The sequence below is a fragment of the Cheilinus undulatus genome, linkage group 14 (assembly GCF_018320785.1).
Source record: "Cheilinus undulatus linkage group 14, ASM1832078v1, whole genome shotgun sequence".
In the NCBI taxonomy this organism is placed as follows: Eukaryota; Metazoa; Chordata; class Actinopteri; order Labriformes; family Labridae; genus Cheilinus; species Cheilinus undulatus.
The window spans coordinates 16,402,439-16,428,466 of record NC_054878.1 but is presented as its reverse complement, the minus strand read 5'-3'; the positions used below and the strand labels follow the sequence as shown (position 1 = coordinate 16,428,466).

The 26,028-nt window shown below is 40.2% G+C and overlaps 1 protein-coding gene across 2 annotated transcripts in view; it reads left to right on the top strand.

Moving 5' to 3' along the window:
• The window catches only part of LOC121521352 (kelch-like protein 29), a 182,298-nt gene that overhangs the window by 121,705 nt on the left and 34,565 nt on the right, over positions 1-26,028 (top strand). For both annotated transcript variants that reach the window (XM_041805295.1, XM_041805294.1), the window contains 5 exons: positions 2,228-2,366; positions 7,585-7,781; positions 11,349-11,461; positions 11,980-12,126; positions 19,965-20,163. In XM_041805295.1, the coding sequence (XP_041661229.1) occupies positions 2,228-2,366; positions 7,585-7,781; positions 11,349-11,461; positions 11,980-12,126; positions 19,965-20,163 (795 nt within the window). The remainder of the gene's footprint in view (positions 1-2,227; positions 2,367-7,584; positions 7,782-11,348; positions 11,462-11,979; positions 12,127-19,964; positions 20,164-26,028) is intronic.

The window sequence follows — 26,028 nt, the reverse complement described above, 5'->3', positions numbered from 1 at the left end:
TGTCGCAAATTTTAGCCTATGTGAGTTTGCATTTAATCCCTACCAAAGGAAAACTTCTCCTCTTCATCTGTGTGGACTCCCCTCATGAGACTCTCAGAGTATTGAGTCGTCTGCTGTTTCAAAGCCGCTGTGGTCCCATTGAGCTCAGCTCTGCCTCACATACTCCATACCAAAGCTGAGAAAGAGGATGCCATGAGCAGTTTCATGGTCTCTGCTGTTGTTAAGGTGTTCTGGGGGGGTCATTATTATCTCCTCCATCAGACATTCAGGTGTGTCAGCACAGCTCTGAGGGAGGCGGCCATTGTGTGATGGCAGGCTGAGTTCTCTGTCTCCTCCTCTCTCACTTTCTCTATTCTTGAGGCAAACGGGTGGTTCGCTCTGCGGCTGATTGGAGGTGAGAGCCACATCGGTCGCTGGAGATTCACAAACCGTGTGTTCAGTATTCACGGTTCATGCTCACACAGTCATCAGATAGCTGGCCAACTGACAGGCAGCAGAGGTGAAAAGAGAGATAAGGAGAGAGAGAGGGATTAAAGATGAGGCTTTTGCATGTGAACGTATGTTTCACTCTAACTCATGCTGCTCTGTCATGTTGTCAAAAACTGGATCTATTATTGTGTTTTCCTTCTCTTCTGTATTCAGCATGCTTAATAAGCAGCTCATTTTCTCTCTGCTCAGTAATTCTTTGATTTAAAAACTGTGAAGGATGCAGCGCTCAGAGAAAAGACTTTTACCAAGGCTTCTCTGAATTGCACCTTATTTGTCATGTGTCTTTATTCTGTATCATTTCATCTGCTGAATGGATTCAAAGCTGAGCTCCCAGTGTCAGTCAGGAGAATGAAGGTGCTAAATGAGAGCAGATTCAGTCAAAAAAAAGAGTTGAGTGTCATTTTGGGTTTAATTGAATTTCTGCTGTGAGTGTGGCATGAATTCAGACCATTTTTAGCATGTTAAAGACAAATTCCTTTAGTTCAGCATCAATTGGTGTCACTGATTCAATCACATCTTTCTAGTTTCCCACATTAATTGCTGGACTGATGAGTCAAATGCATTACAAACACAGAAGTATTAAAACAGTGTCTTGATGAGTTTAAATTTAAGTATGGGAGGGTTTCCTTCCCTACTTTTCTAATTCATCATGTATCTCTTTCTTATCTTCCTCCAGCAGGGAATATGTGCCTTTATCTCAGACTGTGCTCTGTGCCAAATAGATGTTGACCGTGCAGTCTGTATAAAATGTTTATTCTAAGATGACAGTATGAAGGTGGCTTTCTCCAAACTCATGCCCTGTTGTGTCAGTAGCTCTTCATTTGAATCTCTTAGCGTTCTCTGTTGGTGGCATTCTCAACAGCAGATTAACAGAGCTACAGTGTTGGTTCTCAATCCTAAGGCTGTAGAACAAGTTGCTCATCTCCCGCTGATTTTCCCTCTCAGCTTCCTCTCATGGTGCCTCATTAAGACGCAAAGAAACAAGAGCCTCTGACCCAAGGCTGCAGTAATGCCAGACCCAACATGGAGCTTTTAGACCACTTTATACGGGCCATTGTGAAAGGACAGAGGGGCTGTAATTGTCCAGAAGCGAGTGAGAGAAAATATGATGCTGCTGGTGAATAATCAGTTGTTTTCTCATTGAGTGATGTTTGAAGGTCAACTCTTCGTAGAGTTGAGCTCTTGTGAGAAACCAAAGAATTTTATTTTAGTATGAATAATACATCAACAGTATCTGTTTTCAGCCCACATCTCCTTTAGACACTTTATAATCTCATTCAGTCTCCCTTCATTAAAGTTGCAGCTCTGCTTTTCACATAAACACAGGTCAGATACATTTTTTAAGAACCTTTCCATAGTAAGGATAGCCTCTCATTCATTCATAGTCCTATGTTAAATGCATGCGTGCTTTGGGGGTCATATTTCTCGGCTCAGTATATAAAAACAGTGCTTATTATTATTTCTTTTGTTACATGCATGCTCTTCTGTTACATATTTATATTCATACCTGATCCTGTATTTGAAATGTTTGCTCAATCTGCACAAATTACCTCTTCTCTGTTAGATAATGAGCATTGCTTCTGTAGACTGTTTAGCAATATTGTGTCACGCAATCTGCACTTTCCAACATTTTGTTCTATTCTTGTTGTCATGCAATTGTTGTTTTGTTTGTATGGAAATAGAAAAGAAATTCTAATCTCAATTCTGTGGCTGTCTGTTTGTCTTTTTTGTTCCCCAGAAATGTTGAAGGAGTTGAACCAGCAGCGCAGAGAGAAAGAGTTTACAGACCTGAAAATAATAGTTGAAGGCAAAGAGTTTGAAGTCCACCAAAATGTTCTAGCTTCCTGCAGCTTGTATTTCAAGGACCTGGTGAAAAGGTTTGCCTTCTCTTCCCCCCCTCCCACCAGCTCTTGATCCAATCTGTTCTTTTCATAGGGAACATTTGTGTCGCTTTTTTCCCTTCCCCTCTCTCTCTTGCAGGTGTGTGAAGACTTTGGTTCCTAGCACAGGGCCAGCAGCCATTCCTTCCTCTTCCCTCTCAAATGAATGTATCTGAAAGCGGATTATAAAGGTCACACTTCCTCATCACCTTTCCTCCTCATGTAGAGTAATTTAACCACATTTCCATTTTAATGAGCAGTGAAAATGTTCCATGACTGGGGATGTTTTAAACTCACCAAAGAGCCAAAATGAAAGAATGAAACATTTCACACTTAGGGTGGCAAGTCACCACTGTCTCATGTGGGAAAAGGAGTTTTGGTCCCCAAAGCCACTTTATTTTTCTGTTGCTAATCCTTGTTTTTGCTAGAAAAAATGACTCCCTGTTTCGCTCATAAAGCCTGATTAGTGTATTTAAAATGACATTTCAGTTGACAACAAAACAAATCTGTCAGTTTACTGAAACTCCACTTTCACAGATTAACACCAGCCTTCTAATATTTGTATCTGATGTGGATCAAAGTATTCCCTTTGTGTCCTGCTCATCATACTACAATCCTCCTTTTGTCCTCAATACCTATGTTTGTTTAAGTTTAAATAGTGTGTGTATAAATGTGCCAGAAACTGATATTTCAGTGTTTCTTGATGTTTCCTTAACCGTGTGAAGTCTTTCACCAAACTGTCTTTATCTGCCTTGTTTTCCTGAGAGTGCCATAATTCCCCCGTTCCACGTCCTTACTTTCAATCCTTGCAAGTGTTTTCAGCTTGATTGAGAGTCTCCTGGACTTAAAGTTTTATGCTGCCTTTGTTGTGTTTGTGTGTCAGTGTGGGATTGTTCTCATTTGCATGGCGATGGATGAAGGATGTTTAGACGGCGACAATCAAAAAGACAGTCACTAGCTGAAGTCATAAAAAAATCTCAATGACTTTTAAAATGGACTCTGCATTATTATAAGACATGACTCAAAATAAAAACAGCCTTACGCCTTTGAAGAATACCAAACTAATTTGTTAAATTAAAAATTAAAAAAAAATTAAAAATAAAAAATAAAAAAAAATATATATATATATATAGGAGAAAATAAACCCACAGTTACACCCTCATGTGTACAGCTCAAATCACTTGTCCAGTGCAGCTTTAATTAAGCAGAAAATCTATTCAGGTTAATGTTGTCCTAAATTGCAATGTATACTGCTAACCTGTAAGGTGTAAAGCAACACAGAAAGAGATGCTATCTCCCTGTGTAATGTGTGCACATCATTGCTCATCCATCTTATTCCGTTCTATTTCAACCATTTTCAGGTCCCTGTAAACGAGTGTGTAAAATGTGCAGACATATTTAAGTTAAAGCTTGTGTGTGTTTTGGCTCATGCATGCTTAAGTATGTCTTTGCATCTGAATGTGTGGCATGCAAATACAAAATTCTTTTATGCTGCCTGGACACCTGGAGATGTAATGCTGCCTCCAAATGTTAGGACAGACCCTGTGACTGAAGAATACTGCCAAAATGCACATACTGCACTGCTTTGTTTATGATATAAGTTTATGAGTCCTCAAATTTCCAGAAATATATTCCTGAAACTGAAAATCTATTATAACAACAGAGAGCTTTTTTAAGGTTTATTTTGGGCATTTTTGTGCCTTTATTTGATAGAGGAGGACAGTGGATAGAGTCGGAAACAGGGATGAGAGCGGGGGAGAGACATGCGGTAAAGGGCCTCAGGCCGGATTCGAACCTGGGCGTCCGCTTACATGGGGCGCGCACCTTAACCACTCAGCCACCTGCGCCCCAAAATGTTGACATTTTACAGCCAATTTTCAGCCGTAATTCTGAATAGAAACACTGTCCAGGATATGAGTTTGTGATGTATTTCCCCCTCATTATTTTAAAGCATGACAATTCCCTGTGTGACGGTGTTTAGTGAGTCATCCAAAATGCAAATGGTAATTAGAAAAATCCCTTACATATGGCGTATGCACAGCCATTTCTCTGGTGGCGGTTAATATCCATTCAAACAAGCATATATAGTTCATCCTCTGCTTGTTTTCAGGTCCTTGAAGCAAACTGGAAGGAGTATAGCACTGTTCTCATTACACTGTTCTCTTACTCATTACATCCAATGATAGAAGAGGAGGACTCTATCACTATAACCAGTCATATTCAGTTATACATTGTGACTGTGTCTGCACATTGAGTTAAAAATGAACATTTTTTATTCATGCAAGCAGAGAAAGCTACTAATTTTACTTCTAACAGTGCACAAAACATAGTTGGTGCTCTCAGGTTGCATCAATGTGCACTCAAGTAGAGCAATATTGCTCATGAGTGCTGGAAAAGTGCACACAAATACGTATATTATGTGTGAGTGGCCCTGGCTTTTGCTTGCAGCTCTAATCTTATTCGTGTACATGCATTTGGCAGTATTCTGACATCACACCCATTTTCCCCCTCACCCTTAAACATTTAACCCTTGCATTTAAAGTGCACAGAACAGTGAGACAGATCACCTCAGGTTATTCCATTTTACTTCATCTAGATTTTCCAATCAGTGAGCTCTGCAGGTACCCTTATTTTATGACCACCGCGTCTCTGCACCACAGTAATGCAAAAAGCTCCAGGGTTTATAAGCAGTCCTGACACATGCTTTATTTGTTTTTCTCTTGCCACGTGTGAGTCCAGGAGCTTTCTATGTGTGAGTCACGGAGTGTTATGACTGTGAGCTGGTAGAGAGCTGTGTTAAAGCCCATTACAGTGTCCGCTCTGAATGAACACTGCAGCTGAGCCATGAGAGCACTACTCCCCTCTTCTCAGCCAGAGGGAAACACAGGGCATTATATTATTCCCTTCACATTTCTATTACAACACAGACTCACTGTAATTAAAGTATTTTTTCTCCTCCTTCACCCTCCTCTCTCCCCCTCCTCTGTCTCTCCTGTCCTCCCTGACTCCCTCTCTCGCTATTTAAATTCAAGTCTGCAATCAGACGCTGCATAAATACCCAACTCTTTAGGAGGCTCAGGAAAAAGTAATTTCCATTAAATAAGTGCTCAGACAAAACAAAGTGCCACTTGAGCTGGTTCCTGTCGCATTTTTTGAGCAGGATGGTGAGCATGCACTTTTATTTTTAGCTCCCTCCTGTCATCTTCTCTCCCTCCATCACTTTAACCCTGAACCACACTTCCCCCTCCATTTTTCTGTCTTACTGACCCACCATAACACTGTTTTTTTGCTTTGCAGGAAGAAAAGAGAACATTTCTTGGTTTTTCCAGAGAAACACACCATTGTCTATTTTATTTTTGGATGTCTTCTCCCCTCTCACCTCCTGAGTTCTGCTTTGAAATGACGACTAATGTCTCAGTTCATACACTACAGGCTGCTGATGAGTATTGCAGCGAGGACAAAGGTTCTGTTTAGGTGTGATGGTGGATTTTTTCTGGTGATGGGGGGGTTATCACAGTCATGGAACAATCCAACCCCTCCCTCTGAAGGATGGCTGCTGGCTCCCTGTGGAAGGACCGTCTCACCCTGCCTCCCTTCATGTTTGCTTCTTTCTCATCTTTCCTCTTTAGCCCCAAACCTCTTGTCTCTTACTGCACTCTGACCATTCCATCCACCTGTCTCCTCTTGTTTGTTTGTCTCTGTGTCTCACTATATGCTGGCTGCCATGATTTCTAATCCAGCAAACCAGTTCCTACAATAAAAGGAAAATGCACACATGCACCTTTGCACAACCACAAGTGACAAAAGCAAACATCCTCCTCTGTCTATCTAAAAGGAAGGTACTCCTCTAATGGAGTCCACAGCATAGACAGACATAGTTGTGTGTGTCGGCAATTATGCAGAGCTTTAATTCCTCTGATTTTGCCCTTGAGTGGATTATTGTTTCACACGGGAAATTACACATTGGTGGTGGGCCATGATTTGCAAATATTTAAAAAGCTATTGATTTATTTCAAAGAATCCACAAGTGTCTTACAGCTTTTATCTCATTTTTAAAATTTACATTTTTGTTACATTTAAGAGCATGGTTGTAATGTGGTGTTGGTGCCAGATGGTGGCTGTAGTGCATTTGAAAGCTGTTTGCTTACTACCATTAATTAACAAAAGAAAAAAGCAGTAGTGCTAGTTTGCACAACTGAAGAGTAGCCGACCTTAGAGATGCTTAGAAACTGATACAGCATCTCTTACCTTAAATAAATGATCAATTTTGGTCTATTTTACTAAGCATTGCTAAGCAGAACAGATTATTTTAAGATAAACAAGGGTGAATCTCAATCTCTTTTCCTGTCAATGGTAATTTTCAGTGTGTGTTAACATAATGCTAACAAACTAAGACACACATCAAGGTCCAACTAAGAATGTAAGTCTTTTTCAATTCTACAAATTTTATCTAAATAATTTCCATTTACTTTTGAACTGTAATTTTACTGATAACACACAGCCCTATTGCTGAGCTGTTATTTAACTCTGTCTTCCTCCCAAAGGGAATCCTTCATGTGAGCTTTTCTTTGCAATTTGATCATGCTGAAATCAGACCCCGATCCCTCCTAGACATCCCAGGCCCTGCATTGCAAACGGATCATATTCTGTTTAATTTGCTCATATAAGCCCTCCTTGGCACCTCTTACACCACGCAAGTCTGAGTGGATACTCCGCACTGCTAATCACTCACAGATACACACAACAGCAGTGCAGACTCAAGAGCTGTCCAGTATAACACACTTTAACCAGCATCTTTTGCATTCTGTCATCTGTCAGCGTTTGAATGGTGCTTTCACTTTGTTTCTCTGTTTCTGTTTCATAGCTCATATGCTCCTGCCATGTATGCATGTCCACCTCTGAAACTATGCATACATGAACACACTCGTGTGAAAAGCATTAAGCAATGCAATAATGTTTGTCTTTGTTCAGAGAGGAGATTTTGTTCCAGATGCAGCAACATAGCTAAATGTAGAAAAGTAGAAACCATCCAAAGCTGTGTCTCTGTCCCTCTTTCTTTAAACCCTTCTTGTGTAAATAGTCTCTTATTTTCTTAACACTTTCGTACTGCCCAGGTGTGTTATGAATGTTGGTGTTGTATCTGTATCCCTCTCCTTTTTTGTTAGTTTTATCCTCGGACCTAACTCTCCTCTCTCTGCCGTGATTGGTCGATCAGGTCATCAAAGGAGACGAGGAGTGGGGAGATGCTGGAGCTGAACATGAGCAACATCAGCGCCGACGTGCTGGAGCAGCTGCTTGAGTTTGTCTACACGGGATCGCTGATCATCGACTCGGCCAACGCCAAAACGCTGCTGGAGGCCGCCAACAAGTTCCAGTTCAACACCTTCTGTAAAGTCTGCGTCTCCTTCCTTGGTAAGAGCAGCATGAAGCACAAGAGAGCGTGTGTGTTTTTATGCCTTTGGTTGCAAGTGTGCATGCATGTAACATAGATCAATTTTTTTTCTCAGTTATTGTCATTTATTATAATGAACAACTTCACAAAATGACTTCCACAGGAAATGATTTCCTCCCTGTCTCTGGTACATGGGGCTCCTTTTTTCCTGTTTCCAAAGCAAACCAGTGTGTGAGAATCCTACTGTCTTCCCAACCTCCGTGGCTGAAAATTGAAGCCAGTGTGGTAGTGCAAAAACTGCTGTGCACTTGAGGCTGGTTGTAGAAGCACCAGAAGTCACAAACACAGCCATGATAAAAAGCCATGCTGTTTATTAAACCAGAAATTAACATATTTACAGCCTGGTTCAGGAATTTGGTCGGAATAATTCATGCCTTCATGGGTTCACGTTTTACATGTGGTGAACCTTTATATACGTCACCTGTGTTGGTGTAAATATGGATACAGTATTATGGATAATTAGGGGCATGGCTTATATTACTGCAAGTCGGCATGATGTAGCTGTTGGTCAAAAGGTTTAAGAGCCACTTCAACTCCTCCTCAGCATTTGTTGGTTGATCCAGAGTTAGATTCCTGAGTAGAATCACAGATATCAAGCATGTCTGATATTTATGATTCTTGATAGGGAAGACTTCACTGTTATCTAGGGATGGGGATCATTAAATTTATTGATGTTGATTCCCTTTTCTAGTCATAGATTTAATTGACAAAATTAACACTGCTGTGTGTGCATCTGTCATTGTGTGGGTCAAAGGGGCAGAGTGAGCAGTGTGTGCATTCATTAATTTATCTCAGTTTGCATAATTTACCCAAAGGTAACCCAATAAATATAAATCAGGTAAATTTTATGTATTTAAATAATCCACTTCCTTTGTAATATTTCTCACAGAGACAACAGTCTGATAAGAGGACGAAAAAAAGGACACTCAGGTCTGTTGGTGGGGTTTAACACATATTTCTCTGGCTACGGTAGCTTTTTTAATCCAAAAAAGCTCAATATTTCCTGAGTTAGGCCGGATTGTGCTCTCATCACAAATTAAACGCACCAGAGTGCGGATGAAATTGGACCAAGGTCCTCCTTTTCAGGCAGCCTCGGTCCAGTATGGTGGTCAGCTTCAAGCCAGTGCAAACAACCAAACTAATTGCAAACAAACTCCAGTTTGTGAAAGCGCCCTAAGACTATGATGCAAAGTTAATACCATCAGTATCCTCAAATCGTAGCAATTGCGGCCTACTTTCAAACAGCCCATAGCAAGTTCCTGCTGGGTCCTTGGCTGAAGTCAAGTGTAGTATCTTTTTGTGGCGTTTCAAGTAGATGATAAGAGTGACCATGTCAAATCTGACCGGTAGATGAAATCATGAAATAGCAGGATTGATGCTTGCAGATGGTTTGGAAAGTCGAGCAGTGATGAAGTTGGATGAAAGAAAAGCAAACAAGAGAAAAGTTTTAGCAAATGAAATTATTTTTTGTAAAGAAACAAAAATGAAGCAAGAATATCTGTTGCTAAGCATATACACTAAGCTAAATTGTAGGACCTGTGCCTAAATGGGCCTTGATTAATCAAAAAAAAAAAAAAAAAAAAAAAGAACAGTACCAGTAGGGACTCAACCAGAAAAGCTCTGTCAGGTTTTTGTTTTAGGTCTTTGGGAAGTGCATGTTACAAAAAGAAAGTTAGGGACAGGAAAGCAATGAACAAAAGTCAAAGAAGCAGCAGCCCACGTTATTGATTTGTTTTAATCCTCTGGGGGAAAAGACTGTTGAGAGCATGGAAACCATTTGTAGACTTCATTGCATGTGAGAAGTCGACCAGTTTTGCTTGACAAGATTCATGACATTTCATTGGATTTCACAGGGAGAAATACAGGTGCATGTTGTGTCCTTGGGAAGATAAGAATTGATATTGTGTCAGATAATACTAGAGTTTGTAACAAATACACTGAGGACAATGATAAACATTGCCTCGACCTAGTTATACTCTGTCGACTTTTATTCACAGAGAACTTCTAGCAAATACAAACACATTTTGTGTGCCAGCAATACTGAAAATATTTACTACTGTAGTATCAGAAATAACATTTTCCAAGTTTTTACATTCAAAAATATTTACCATAATAAAAAGGCTTCTCACACATTTGAGATGGCTGATCTGTTTTTCAGATACTCTTTTTTTCTCTAAATAATGAAACTATAAACCTGGCTGTTAGGTATTGGAGAAACTGGTGAAAGGAATGTGTAATACCTTGTCCCCAGTTTGTGACCAGACACAGTGAAAGAAGTGTTCATCAGCTTGGATGACAAAACAGAGAGACATTTTCAGACAGCCTTTTGTGTCTTCCTGAATCCTCATTTTGATGCAGCAGGAGGTTTTTTCTGTTCTCTTTGTTTTATCTTTAGCTTGGTTCAGTTGAAGAAGCACAAGCGAACCTTTATCAGCTCGTATTTGTTTAGGAAAGAGACTCCAGTCCAGTTTATGTTGCCATTTAAAGTCAGGATATACGTGTGCTTGTGATGCTTCTCCTTCACTATGAATGTCACAAAGGAAAAAGGGGGGACAAGGTGACACCCCACCCTCTTGGCTACATTCAGAGTCATTAACATAGGCGTTACAGAGGCCAAAATGGGATCAGTGGAGCCCGCGAGGGAGCACAGCACTGCGTATGTGCAGGTCTGACTGTGGATATGGAGCTCCTGCTGTGCTATGCTACCTTACTGTTGTGCAATGCAGTAATGCATTGTGAACTGACAGATGGGGGCATGCATTATCATGCTATCATGGTATCCAAATGAATGTCTTGAGGTAGAGGTAGATGGCAGAGGTTTATTACGGCGCTGCTGCAGAAATGCACTATGAAATAACTTTAGACTCTGTCTTCCCTGATAAAAGATCCTGCTCTACTTCCGTTTGATGGCTGCTGATTAACCAGACTCCTTTCAGCGGTCACTGACCCTGCTGATTTGTGTGTGTGCCCGCAGGTGTGTGCGTGAACTACACAACGGAAACACTTTGCACTCTGTTGATAAATGGTGTTGGGGTAAAAAGAAAAAACTTAAATTACAGACTGGGCGCCTCAAATGCTGTACTCTTATAAGAGATCACAGACTGTAGCGTAAACACTATTCCTGCTGGCCTGATTATCAGGGTATTTTAATGTAGTATGTGTGTGTGAGAGCCTTTGTGAGTGTTTGGTTGTAGTAGACACTCTTTAAAGTGGTCCTGCTGATCCCCAGTGTTGCTCCCTGACATCCAGAACCTTCTGCCTGGGCTGTGAGCGATCGATTCCTCCTGTTGTTTGTCATCAGAGCTGTTTTGAGATTTTATACTTGTTCTTTAGTCTCAGGCAGATACACACCCTGTTAGACTGTGAGTCTGTGCTGCCTGCAGCTGATTGTCTGCTTTGGGTTTTATAGTAAAAGTACCTTTTTATGGATGTCTTGAATAATGTTTCTCTGTCTAAATCAATCTTCCTGTGTCTCTGTCTCTCTCTTGTGTCTTCTCTCTATCTCTGGCTTTGTTTATTGACTGCAGAGAAACAGCTGACTGCAGCGAACTGTCTGGGAGTGCTGGCTATGGCTGAAGCTATGAGATGCACAGAGCTCCACAACATGGCCAAAGCCTTTGCACTGCAGAACTTTCCAGAGGTGGGTAGATTTCTCAGCCGAAACCAGCCACTGAACTTGTCAGTTTATAACTAAGGCTGAGCAGTGTATTGAATTATAGATCAAATCGTAATTCGGCTTACTGCAATTTTCAAATCGCAAAAGATGCTAGATTTATTTTAAAATGAGAATGACATAAAAGATGATTCTTCATCTTTAATACAGTTCATATTGCATTTGCAATAAGTAAATAAATATTTGTTTCAAAATTGTTCAGCCTATTTTAACTTTATTCATAAAAAATATATCGTTTTATTCAAATTCAGCATGAGAATAATGAAGCTCTTTTAAGAGGAAAATTGTGCGGTCACATGACTGATCACCAAGTACTGATAGATGGATCAATAAGATTGCATTCTTGAAAATCTTGTCAACAACTGAATAATTACATTTACTATACACCCATATCATGCCTTATTGAAGAAACTTTGAACAAATTCAGCCTAAAAAAAAATAAATCCTTGATATTTACTTCATAATATTAATTGTTTTGTCTTCAGGTGGCGGGGCAGGAAGAGATTCTGAATGTGTCCAAGGAGGATCTGGTGTCCTACCTGTCCAATGACAGTCTCAACACCAAGGCTGAAGAGCTGGTCTACGAGATGGTCATCAAGTGGATCAGACAAGAGCCAGACTCCAGAGTGGAGGTAAGAAAAAGAGAGCTGGTGACTGTGAAGAGTCTGTCTGCTCAGTGTCCTTTAAAATCATCTCACATGTTTGAGTATCATTAGACTATAGAGTGAGGTAAAGCTTTTGTTCCCTCTGACAGTTAAGATCCTGTCTGTGAGCAGAGCTGTATTAGTGTGGCTGTTCTGTCAGCTCTGAGAGCTACACAGCAAAAACAGACAGGTGACTCCTTCTCAATGCGTGGTGTCCTTTAAATGTAGTCAAACACTGCAGTAGTTTATGGATGCTCTCACAATAACCAGTCCATACTGTGCTCTAGCACGTTTGACCCCCAAAACATCCAGTATGTGTTTGTAGTGTGAATGCTTTGTACCACACTTAAGTACGGTACACCTGCTCAACACACTTCTACCACTCAACACAGTACGGTTGCTCATTTAAGCACACCATCATGCAGACATGACATATGATCAGAGCAAATCGATGTCTGGCCTTGTATAGTTGAGAAATACAGGGGAGTTAGAGGTCAACATCCAACCGAAATAAGCCACATAGAGAGAAAAGTTGCAGTTTTGTTCTTTATGTTCTTCATTTTTAATGTTCCTTTGCATATAAGTTCCCTTCTGGTTGAATGCAAAAATATAATTGCATTTAGCTGACAAGTCTAAAGCCAAATAAAATGTTCTTTGGCAAGATACAGGGCAACTGGGCCACATGTGACTATGCTGCATGATCCCAGGAGAGCTTTGTCTGCAGAATGAGCTCTGCTACTTTGTTTGTGACATATGGTGCTGCAGGAAAACGGCAAAAACAGAAATATCCAGTCTCTTTTTATTTCTGTATGTCTAACAGGTGTTTGATTTATTCTTGGAGGCTGTTAATCAAAGTCCAAGATTTCTTCCTATAAAAAGGTATTGCAATGAGATACGGCATGTCAGATTTTAGCAAGCAAGGAATCAATGAACCATGTGGTCAGAGCATCAGCTCACATCCATGAAAAGATAAATGGGCAGCTCTAAAGACTAAGACAAAAGATCCATCCAGTGTGAATAAAAGTCTTAGCTCATGCCATTTTTATAAATCTGCTGGTCCTGAAATATTTCATGGCTGCTTAAAAAAGGAGGTTGGGTTATTGTCACATAAATAACAGCAGTCCGTCAGTTGATGAGTTGTTCATACAGAGCAATGATCCTTAATCAAGCAGCAAAAGAGGGAAAAGACCACCTCATATCAACTGGACCACAATTGCTGTTGATCCCCACAATCAGTTATTTCATTGACTCCCACTTTTATGAGATGTAAACATCAATATCTGAATTTTACACCTGTTTGGATCATTTGTAGGATTTCTTTGATGCGTGGCATCCAGGGATTATGGAAAAGTCCATCAGGCTGCATGAGTGTTTAGTAGAGGAATATTCTGTAATACAAAGAAGATGAACATTACAAGCACATTGTAATAGTAAGTTAGTGGTCAGATGATGCTAAGTAAGTTGTAACACAAGAAGGGAAGAATGCAATGAAAAAGAAAGCATGGATGAAGGTTTATGATCCATCGTCTGTAGCCTGTTTTTCTGTTCTGCCAATTCCCAGCAAGGCTGATGCACAGTTTTTAAGATAACATGTGATCTCTGTCGTCATCAGAAACCATCTACCAGCTCAGTGTAACAGACTCCTGTAATATTACACTAATGGGGAGGCACAGAGGTGACTTAATGGAACAACGCACAAAAAAGTAGAAAGAAACTGTATGTTTTCCTTGGCTGTTTTACCAGTCCAGTGCCTAAGAAAACCCACCTGGGTCGCCTCATTTCTGAATAGAGAAAGAAATGAGGAGAGGGGAAATGGCTAAGTTGGGTTGAGTGAAAGGAGCAAAGCAGGACAGAAAGAAGTGAGTAAGGAATGATGAAAGAGAGAGAGGAAAGACAAGCTCCTTTGATTTAATCTGATATCTAGCAGATGGTTCCTCTCTGCACAGCCATGACATTCAGGCAGCAGAGATGTGATCGAGCTCTCAGTCAGATTCAAATTATCTGCGTGTGTGAACGAGAAAAACAACCAGCAGGCCTGCTGAGAGGACAGGAGAGGAGGTGAGCTGAGTGTTTTTGCTCCCATTATGCCTCAGGAGGAGGCTCTGTGATCCAGAGGGTTCAGTTTACATGCATGATCCAGCATCAGCTCATCACCCACCCTCCTCCTCCTCCATCTCTTCTTGCTGTGCAGAGTCAGAGAGTAGTAGGAAATCACTCCCCTAGAACCTGTGACACTTTTAATGACATGCCAGGAAGAACATCACAGCAAAACTCAGTTAAAGCAGGAAAAGATTTAAGCCTTTAGCTTAGTTTGTGCTTTTATGTCCAACTTTGTGTTTTTGTAGGGTTGTGTGTACTGTGCAGTTTAAGCTGTAAGCTATAGAGCAGAAAGTGGCATGTTGAAGGTGCTGGGTAAATAAACAAATTTCTGTCTCTGCTCTGCTTCACTAACATCTGATGGTGTGACAAAACAGCCTGGACATTGCTCAGAGACAGAGGGAGAGTGTTTGATAATAGTTTGTTATGAGACACAAAGACACCATTCTTAAGACAGCTGTCCACTCATCAGAAGCAGTGTCCTGCCTTGAAGCTCAGCTCTCAAGCTAAAAAAAAACATTGTGCAAGTCATTATTCCATATTTTTATCCATTTTCAGTCATAATTTTGTGGATTTTGTACTACTGAATTTTTGTGATGAGGGGATGTTTTTCTGCCCCAAGTACTAATTAATAAGAAAAATCATTCCCCAACAAATATTATCATTATGAAGTCAGAGCAGAAAATTATTGAAAGACTGAAATGCTTTGAGGCTGCTCGAGGATTTAAGCTGAGCTCTCCTCACAGTTTTATGGTCCATTCACTGTAAAAACTACAAATAACCCTTTTACCACAAGCATTACTTTTAAAGTAGTCACTCTCTTTTTGAGTTCAATATGAAAACTTTTCATACTTGCACAACTCTTCAGAAAAGGTTAATTGGGGAAGAGGGTTGAGGAGATTTATGTCTGACTGGTCACACATAAAAGATGAAACTTAAGCTATCTTAGAGATAGACAAAATAAACTTGTGGGCCACAGCCAGTGTGACACAGCGTGTGACAAATGTGGATTCTGGAGGAGACAACACAAGAAGACTGATCCAGTTGGCTGTTTTTGCATACATAGAATGTCCCTATTCATGTTTTATTCTTCTGCATGAACCTTCACATAACACTGGAAATCACTCCTATATCAGTCTGACAACTCATCACAGAGAGTGGGCAGGATTGAAGCAGGTCAGAGAACTCTGGACCCCAATCCTTATCTGTGTCCTATGTTGGCCCAGAGGGCCTACAGCCCTGATGTGTGCTGCCAGCTGAGCCACAGTCAGTCAACCACTGCAGCTTCATATCCAGAGAGAGTCAGAGACATCTCATTTACAGTGGACTGCTTTATAGACATACAGAGGCTACATTAGTTATCCATGAATCTGTGAGATTTGAGGATAAAAGTGCAAAGGTTTTACATTATATCATGAATCTGGAAGTTGGTCCATACCATTGGATTTCAAAGTCAGTTGAGAAACATGGCAAAAAAATGTCATGTCAACACACTGCATGCAGAAAAACATTCTAAAATACATGGAAATAAATGTGCCAAAAGAAGCTCTCTGAATGACGTCTTGCTGAAAAAGCCCTCAGAGGAGAACACATTGTGCCTGTCACCTGCCATCAGCTGCATCTCTCATCCCCATCCATCCTTTCAGCTGAACCACACATACAGTTGTGTAGATACACCCACACAAACATGCTTGCCAAAATCATCTCTTGCAGCCAAATGAAGTGTCATTTTGGAGAGCATGTTTTACCCGTCCATTATGTGTCACCAGAAGAAAGACGCTGAGTGGTGGTCATTTCAGCTGAGTGGGTTTGTTAGTGCTGCAGGGCTAAACATGAGCATTTGCTCTATTTAATGCACACTTGTCATTCACACTGTTTTATTGTCCTACAGAGCTCTCTTTTAAAGCACTGGGGAGCCTATTATTTATTTTTGTGCAGACTCATAGTCCTATCTGCTCTGAACAACGCATATATAGATACGATGACTCCTGTCAGCTTTTGATGCTGCTGAGTCAACACACACACACAACCACACACACACTCTTAAACAAACACACAAGGTGAGTGGTGTTAGTCCTCACTGACAGCAGAGAAATAGGAAAAGCTCAGTGGACATTTATCATCAGTGTTGGTGGATGGCGTCTTCTCTGCTGCCTCTGACAGATCTGAGAGGCTCCCTGTTAGACACATTATCCCTGCCTTTCACCAGACTCAACCCATTCACATCCCCTGTCCACCTGACTAAACATGTGAGAGAGTCAGGAAAAGAGAGCCTTTTTTGGGATGAGCTTTTCAGCAGCATTTTTAGAAACGGATGTGCTGTGGTGGGGGCTACAAGGCATCTGTCAACCGCTGGCACTGAGGCAGAGACCATCAGAGAGGTCACATCATGCTATCAGGGCTGCATAAGAATAAAAGTAGATAAGCACATCTACTCCTTAAAAATGCTCCTTGTCAAATGAAGAAAGGAATGAAAAAAGTTTGAGTACACAGTAAGCCAAAAAACGGTGTTGCCATTTGTCTTCAGACTCCTGTGAATACACTTTCCATATGTCCAAAATGTTAATTAAACAAGTTTGTCAATAAACAAAGTAGTAGGGCACAGAATTATTTTCCTAAATGCACAGAAGGCTCTGAATCTTTCATTTGACACAGAAGCTTTTATGAGTCTAGATCTATGATGCAAAATTACATAAGTATTGCATTCATGTGGAGAGGAAAGGATGGAAATTGCAGATCCCACCATTAGTCCATGGGGGAAAATTTAAGCAGTACTCCGGAGAAGCTGCCAGTGCATGAGAGTGATCACTCGAGAGGTTGACTAGTATCTATCTCATCTAGTTTTGAGATGTATCAGTCTGGAAGGAAATGAAGGAAAAACAGACCTGTAGTAAGATCGCAAGAGCCTTTTTGTTTGAATGGCAAAAAGTTAACTTTTAACAGAAGTTTGTAACCACATTGCATTAAAGTGTTTGGTAAACTAGAAGCACAGATACACAGGGATATTTGAAAGCTGTGCAAAGCAAACAGGATAAATCATCCCACACATGGCTGATTAAATGTGTTTACGAAGTGTGAGTGATTGAAAGGAGACACCATTGTAATTAACAACACAAAGAATAAATACAGCACCCTGCCAAGTCCTACATTACACATAAATTTGACTTGCATTAATACATTGCATTAGTCAAGGAGGTGCTACAGTTAATCAAAGTGCTCTTACTTTACATGATATATATAATGGACTCATATTAACGATACTGTCAACATCCATGAGTCTGTGACAGGGTACTTTGCAGATACTGCAAGATAGATTTGAAGTAAACGCAAGATACTTGTGCAGTACTAAAAGGAGAAGCACTCAGTGAAAAGTTCTCAAACCGAGTTTAGCCCTTACTTTTGGCCCTCACAGCGAGAAGTCAGCACTTTGTTAGGGTTGTCAAATGGGAACCTCCCTCTACCAGTGTTTCCTTCAGTAAGTCCTACAACACATCCAGAGAGCTGAACAGTGATCTCCAGCATCCCAGAGCCACCCCTCCCTGTGCTAGCTTTTACTGTCCACGATGCCAACACAGACATTGTCCAATTTGTTGACCCTACAACATGGCCACATGCAAACTCTGTTGAAATACTAATGATAACTTTCATTAAAAATACATCTTTTTCAATAAAAACAACAAAAAAAGTCTAGTCATGACATTATAAAGTTTCAATTCAATGTGTAAACAAGAGCCTCAAGTATGAGATTTTTTTCCAGCTCTGGTCTTCTTAATGCCTGGTATGAAGCAAGAATCCCTTTTTCCTGACATCTTGGATTTCATTATAAGCAGTGAATGTTTTTGTATTATTCATTCTGATATCTCTGTATGTGTGGGGGGAAGAATGAGGAGCAGAAAGGAAGCTGCAGAGCGAGAAAAGAGTTGAAACAGTGGGAGACAGAAGTTGGTTTGAATTAGAGATGGAGTGGTTTTACTTTTCTGCGATAAAATAGCAGGGCAGAGGGAAGGCTAGAGAATGAGAGCTGTGTTTAAACAAAGAAAAATCAACTAGGCATCAAACTACTACCATTCACCATACACCCACTTCCATGCACACTGATACAGGGGAGATCTGACTCTGTTACGGTACAAATCAATCCATTCTTGTTAACTTGATCAATTTTAAGGCTGAATACACCAAACAGATGAACAACAACTATGAACACAAACGGCATATGATTATAGAACAGTACAATCCTCCTACAGGCTTCACTATTGAAGTGCATCCATCTGTCTCTCTCTGCATTCACATCAACCAAACTGTGTTTTTATGTGGGTGTGTTTTTTTTGGGTGGATGTTTATGTGGTAGCCCTCCTTACCTTTGTGCACAGACCAGATGCTGTCTCTTTTTGCAGCCTCGCCAACATTCCTTATTTTTTATATTGCTAATGAGAAAATGTGCATGGAACTAAAACATGGCATAGGTTCCCCATCATGGCTTGAGCTCATGGCCTGCTAACTCTAAAACTATCTCTGTTCTGAAAGAAGAGTTGTTTGTGTTCCTACATAACCATTTTCTCACTCACTTTTTTCAAGGTTATTGCTATCTATCCCAGCATGCACTGCATCCACAGCAGATGCATACACAGTTATGAGCAGAGTCTCCAGTAAACCTGATCCAGGCTTTTGAGAATCAGGGAAATTTGATACATTTTTTGCAATATCCAATCAGCAAATAAAAGGGGAAATGATTAGATTCAGGTCCGTCCACCTGCTGTTTCAAAATAGGAACAAACTATGCCCGTGTGCACCCATATTTTCAGCACATTCATTCCCTCTGTGCCTCCAAGGTCACCACCTGGCTGAAGCTGCAGCTTCAACTGAGCTCACAGGGTCAGAACAGTCAGCAGTGGACCTATTTCAAATGACCTGCAGATGCTTATGTGTGATCTCATGATCCAGAATGATTTTTAAAAATAACAAAATGTTAATATAATTTATTTGATTGCCTTTATAGGATGTGCCATCTAAAAAGAGTTAGCTTCCATTATGTATTTTTTAAATTTGTACATGCCTGTGCACTGTAAAGAAGGTTTTGTGACAGACCTGGCGAAAAGAAGCTTGTAATAGAAAAGTAAGAGCAGTAAGCCTGCAGCTTAAGTCTCCTTCATTTGAGTGTGACATGACTCAGTAACTAGTGTGGCAAATCTCCCACTATGGAGGCTCTTTAATTAAAGTTTGTCGAAGATTCTCCTGAAACAGTGACTCTTGGGCTTGCTTTGACTTTGGCTTTAGGTGTCACATGAATTAGACCCCAATTGGACTACAGCCACATACAGTAACAATCAAACACACTTAAAAAAAAAATACACTTCATACAGGGAAAGCTAATCACAAGGTTACCATGAAAACAGTAGATCCTGCCTTTTTTTTTGAACACTTGTATTGTATAGTACAACCTTGTTTACATTTGTTGCCATGGAAGAGGACATTTTACTTGTTTGGTTCCCTGATCGTCATGGTCAAGCACATACCCCAAAACACGCCTTTTTATGGAAAAGAACAAATCGGTGGCACTTTAAAAACCCTTAAAGTAATAATCATTAAAAACATTAGATTACAGCGTTAACTTTTTTATTCAGATTTTCCTTTCTTTTTCTGCTTTTGCCCTAAAATTTCACAGCATCACTTATTCACAACAACCATCAAGCTCTAAACCTTCTATGTTTCATTTTTGCCTCTCTTTTCAGAGTTTATCCGAGCTGCTGGCGGTGGTGCGTCTTCCCTTCATCCACCCGTCCTATCTGCTCAACGTGGTGGATAATGAGGAGCTGATCAAATCGTCTGAGGCGTGTCGGGATCTTGTCAACGAGGCCAAGCGCTATCACATGCTGCCCCACGCACGGCAGGAGATGCAAACGCCCAGGACTCGGCCGAGACTCTCTGCTGGTACACGACACATGCACACACTCTCACAAGCAGGGATAAAATGATACACATCATCTTTGGCCTGGGTGACCTGAGAACAAGGTGGCATGTTGCTGCAGTCTGGCACCCATTCATATGATTTAGAGTACATTTCCACTACCTATGCATGCACATACACCCACATATCCACTCTTTATGTTTTACTGCAGCACACTGACAGAGGGGTTAGGTTTGCACATGGAGACCTTGACTTGACACTGAATTGTATTGATTTTTACCCACGACTGGAAAGATTTAGAGCCCCATCATGTTCTAACACATGACCTCTAGAAATAGTTATAAGTATAATCCTAATACAGGTAGGGAAGGAGACTGAAATCCAGGTCTGTAAAGACCCAGATCTGTATTTTTGCAAAACCTGAAAATCAGTGATGTTTTAGCTTATCAAGACTGCTATCAAGTCTCACAGGCTCTATGACATATTTGGTCATATCACTGGGGTAAAAACTAACAACAGCTCGTGCAGGGGAAACATCAACTAAAAGCACATCAGCATCGTGCATCAAATTAAACTTTTGCCTTGAAAAATTAAAAAAAATTCCAGCTGTGCTGGGAGTAGCACGCATACATAACACTGGCTTCAGGACAATTTTCTTTTTCATCTGCTCAGATGAGTACTGAAATGTGCTCACAAACTCCCAAGCCCTTCTTAGCTTCAGCCATTGCTGTTGCTACTATTTTAGCTTTATTTAGTCTTTCCACCAAACAATAGAAAAATATAAATATGGGTATCAATAAGGACCTGGGTCAATAAGGAGTATCCATAAGGTTATAAGTATCAATAAAAGTTTGATGTTCAACCCTAAACATGGATCATATATTCATGTCAGCACTTCTTCTCTCCACAACCAGAAAATGACTGCTTTAGAGGAGTCTGATTAATATTACCATGAAAAGTTGAAAGTGACCAACCATAACAGCTTCCTGGTGTTTTGGGCGCTTCTGAACTCAGACTTTGTCTCAAAACCAGCACAAAAACCTCTAACAGAGTTTAACGCCAGCAAGGCACAATCAGGTCTGTCTCTGTTTTCTGACTCACTCGCAAACCATTGACTTTTTTTTTTTTTTTTTTAAGTCATTAAAGACCGTGTTTGTTTATGCCCTAAAAAAATCATTAACTCAATTTTGAAGGCACCTTCAAATTACCTCGAGCCATTATATTTTCCCCTCAGGTCATCCTGGACTCCACTGGTTCTCCTGAGAGTGGCTTAATTATAGTGTCTGCATGATATTGAGTTTCACAACAGCCCACCTTAACATTCAGCACAAGTTATTTTCTGCTTGGTAGGACAAAGTTAATTACCTAACAAATGGCACTTTATGGGAAGTATCAGTTTACTGGCCAACACTTCTGTCCAGCCACTCAATCTGCAAATCAACAAACACTTGGGGAATTTTGTTAATTTTGACACCTTAAATTGTCTGCAAAGTTGATGTATTAGGATTTCCAAAGAATTATTTGTATCCAGGGAGGACTTTTGTGACATCATACCTATGTTAAGCATCATCCATTTTGCTCATCCTCGATCTAGTTGTTGGTTCTCTGCACTTTCTTTAAACTTATCATCTCAAAGCTCATTTCCAGTGTTTGGTATTTGCATATCTTTTGCATGTTAAGGACACATTATGCAGACCAAATTGTGTATGAACTCCCAGCAGCCTTTGGCTCTGTAAAACACAATGTTCTGAGATGAATCCATTCATGACGCATCATACACTATTGGCTTTCTGAAAGATAAGTTCTGCTAGACCAGTTTTAAACTCTTCTCAGGCTGGAGTTAATGTCACTGAATATCTAAGAAGATTATTGTGTTTATGTTTTGGTTTAAGCACAAAGAAAGTGGAAAACTATATGTTCTGATAGAGCACTTTGCTCGATGAAAAAAAAAAAGTAGAAATCGACTTTAGTTTCTAAATATATATTTATAGACCTGAGTTTTAAGACCATGGTACGGTGTATCATACTGTGTTTATACATGTGTTGTTCAGCCATCTGCTAAACTGGACACAGTGAGCCCTGCACAGCAGGGTGCACGGTCACGAGTATTTCAGCAGACATGTGCAGGGGAGCGATATAGACAAGAGTGGGAGAGATTATAAGGTTGTTGAGGATTGTGTTTGACACAGAAAGGAAGACAAAGTGAGGAGACGTGGGCGCACAGGAGGGGAGGTCAGGATGTGGTCAGAGATGGAGAGAGAGTGAGAGCTAGGGTGATCAGAAAAAAGGCTAAAGGACAGATTTGATTGAGTTTATTCTTTGAGGTTGCTTCCTATTATGTAAAAGTGTGGTAGTGCATATTTGAGCGTGTATTTGAATTTAGGGCAAGCAGATGGGACAACACCTGAGCTCTGTTGATAAGTCTGTCAAGCAGAAAAAGGAAAGGGAAAACTGACATCCATGAAGCATTTCTGCTGAGCACAGTCAATCTGGGAGGTTTGAGTCACATGCAAATGAGTGCTGTGTGTTTCTCTAAAGACTTTAGTCCTCTGAAAACTTTACTGAAAGAAAATGATGTCTCCTTTATCTAACTTTGCACCTGTTTTGTTTTCTAGAGCCTTTTATTGAACAGAAGCTCCACCCATTCATTTCAATTATATGCTAATAACAGAGCCAACAAGGTATCCAGTGAAGGAACTGACAACAAAAAATAAATAAAACACATGATATATAAAATATAAAATATAAAAGATGAAAGCTAATCTAATGTAAGAAAAATGTTTACCTCATTTGTAAGTTTGTGTATTGGTATAGTTTATGTCTTCCTTTTTTCAAATATTATGCTTTTTCTTTGGGGATGCTCCTGTATCTCATGAAGCTGTGAAGTGGTGAACCTTGCAGGACAACCGGCAGCATGTAGTTTATGTAGGTAGTAAGGCTGCATGATTTGGGCAAAAATGATTTCCCTTATTCTGGCTTTAAAATCTCCTAAACTAATGCAATGCTCAAGTTTAAGACAAACCTGTATCTCAGACCAAGATGATGGAGCAAACACATTCAAAGCTCTTTGATCAAAGACAGGGTGAGTTTGAGGAATATCATACATGATGAATCCATGAGAATGAAGGTTACAGCTACTCATAGTTTTTGGAGTCAGTAAAGAATATACAATAGATAAGAAGGTAATTCGTTTAAAATGGCCTTAAAATGAAATATATACTAATGTTTCATCCTTCTGTTGTAGAAAAAAGACCAACCAACTTTACCATATAAAGCACAATGATGGGTATGAAATCCCAGACCCAGGTGTTAAAGCCATTAAGGGTCCGTCTTAAGGCAAGGAGGTTTCTCTGGGTAACATCAGATACTGCCTGTAGGATCCTCTGTGACTTAAGACTCATACTTAATCCCAACAAGACCAAAATGATGTGCTTCTCAAGGTCTGTGTCCCAAGTTCAAGATAGTACTCAGGCTTTTCACCTTAAACAATGAGCTGATTGAATGTGTTCAGTTAAATGGTACCTAATATTTAAGCTTTTTTTCGACATTTTATGAAGAACATTTTAAATGAGAATAATTGCTGCTGATCATGTTTCTTTGACTGTGAGAAGGCCAAAATCGTGAACTCGATTAAAATTCAATCAATTGTGCAGCCCTAGTAGGTAGCACTGTTAACAGCCATTTTCTGTCTTTCTTATTTTGAGGGAATGGAGTTTGAGGTAAAGTAGAAACTGTGTTCTCATAAGAATTCTAAAATGTTTGGATGATGTCTATTTAACAGCTGCAGATTGGTTTATTAGAAAGTGGCCCTGCATCTGATTAGCTGTCATTAGACCTATCAGGAGATAAGGGGATTCAGCAGTTGCTGGTGCTAAGACTTTACTCATAAATTAACATAAGATAAAGTCAAATCTGTTCCCCCATACTTGTTTATCTTTATGTGCATGTATAACCTCCAGTCCTGAAAAATGAAGCCAATGCAAAAGAGCAAAAAAAAAAAGAAGTGCCTCAAGTGTCCACTTGATGCTGGCTGCAGGAACACCGAAAGCCAAATACACAACACACGTTAAAAAAACGTTTTTTACACTAGAAATAAACTGGTTTACAGCCTGTTTCAAAGATTTAAACGTGTCTCATTAGCTAGTGTCTTTATGTCCTCACACTGTACAGGTGATGAATTTATTTATATCACCATTGTTTTGATTATATTTATGAAAACCTCACTGCACACTGACTGGAACATCTCATTTGACTGACAGATAGCTTGACAAGCAGAAGCTATGTTTCTGTCACCCAGAATGCTAGCTAGCTAGCTGACAGGAAGTCCAGCAGTGGGTGGGCTCTTGCCTGCCGTTAGGTTAATCAAAAGTTCGGTTGAGACAGCGATGTCAATATGGAAGCCGCCGCGAACTGGCTTCAAAATCTGTTCAAGTCTGCCTCTTTTAATCAAACGTCTGATGTCACACAGGCTTTGTCCAATTCTTTTTACAGTCCATGGCTGGAGAGAACCCATTCTTTGTTTCCATTTTCTTCTCTCCACACGTGATGCCGTGCTCAACTCAAGGGAGGGAGGAGAGCATCAAGACAAACTGTTAAATTAACCCGGCCAAGTGGAATAACACTCAGACGAATGAGCTGTAATGACGAGGAGACAGGAGGTTTCAACTCAGCTCACACTGTTTCTCAGTTTCACACAAAGACACATGAGCTCAGCTCAAACACCCACAGTTAACACTTTAAATTCATGAAAGGTCATAAACCTTTGAAGAGGAGTACCACTACTTCTCTGCTTGTCTTTCTCTCTGTTCATTTCATAACAGTAGTCAAGCATTTATGTGTCCAGAGGCAGAACAAATAAGAACTACTCTAGAACACACAAAGGCAGCAGCAGCAGCAGGGTGAACGGAGATAAGAGTTTGAGTATGCAGCAGAGTTACTCCAGTGTTTCTGCTCCAACATTTTATCTGTGTGATCCTTCATTACACCAGATTACCCTGTTTAAAGCTCTTTAGAACAAGAATTTTCAGGCCCTTGCAAGACTTTCAGGAGGATTTACACTCCTCTCTACATCTGGGTGCTTTCTGTATCTTTGTAAATGTAAATATAGTAAGTAATCAACCATTTTAAAATCTTGCAGCACAATTTAAACCATATAAATCACTTTGTGCTGGTCTGAAACAACTGGATTTCCCTGAATCAGCTGCACAGTACCATGGTTTGCACTCACAGCTTAGAGACGATAACAGCAAGCTGTTCTGTGATGTCTAAAGCTTATAAGCGGCGTTCATTTTTTTATTCATATCTCCACTATAGCTAACAGTTCCACAGGGAGTGTCTGCACTATAGTCAAGGAAGAACAGCATTCCCACCTTAAGAAGAATATATGATCTTTTGAGGACTTCCCCCCCAGAGTCTGCCACCTACTGTTTTCTGCTTGCTTGAATATTGTTTGCTTCTCTGATTACCTTAAAGTTTCCTCACCTCCTTCTCAGCACTGACTTGAGCTCATGAAAATCTGAATTTATCATCTTTGTTTTTGCTTTCAAAGCTCCACTGATTACCTTAGAGCAAGGTGATTATTGCAGGAAAACTCACAGTTTGGAAAGGCAATGAAACAGGAAGCATTTTCTGTCTGTTCTTTTGCATCAGGACTTTCATTATTGTACTGTTGATTATAGTCCTGCTCTGTGTAATTATTCACCCTGGTTTGTCTTTAAAAGCCACTGCCATTTGAGATGTATCTGTTTCACCTTTTAAACTGGAAGAGCAGCGTACAGGAGCAGAGAGAGGAGAGAGTGTGCCAGAAATGTCTTACTCCCTCTGTGTGAAAAGTGCCCTTTGATGGATTCTTTTCCATTTTGAATTTATGGAGTCTGAGATGATATTTT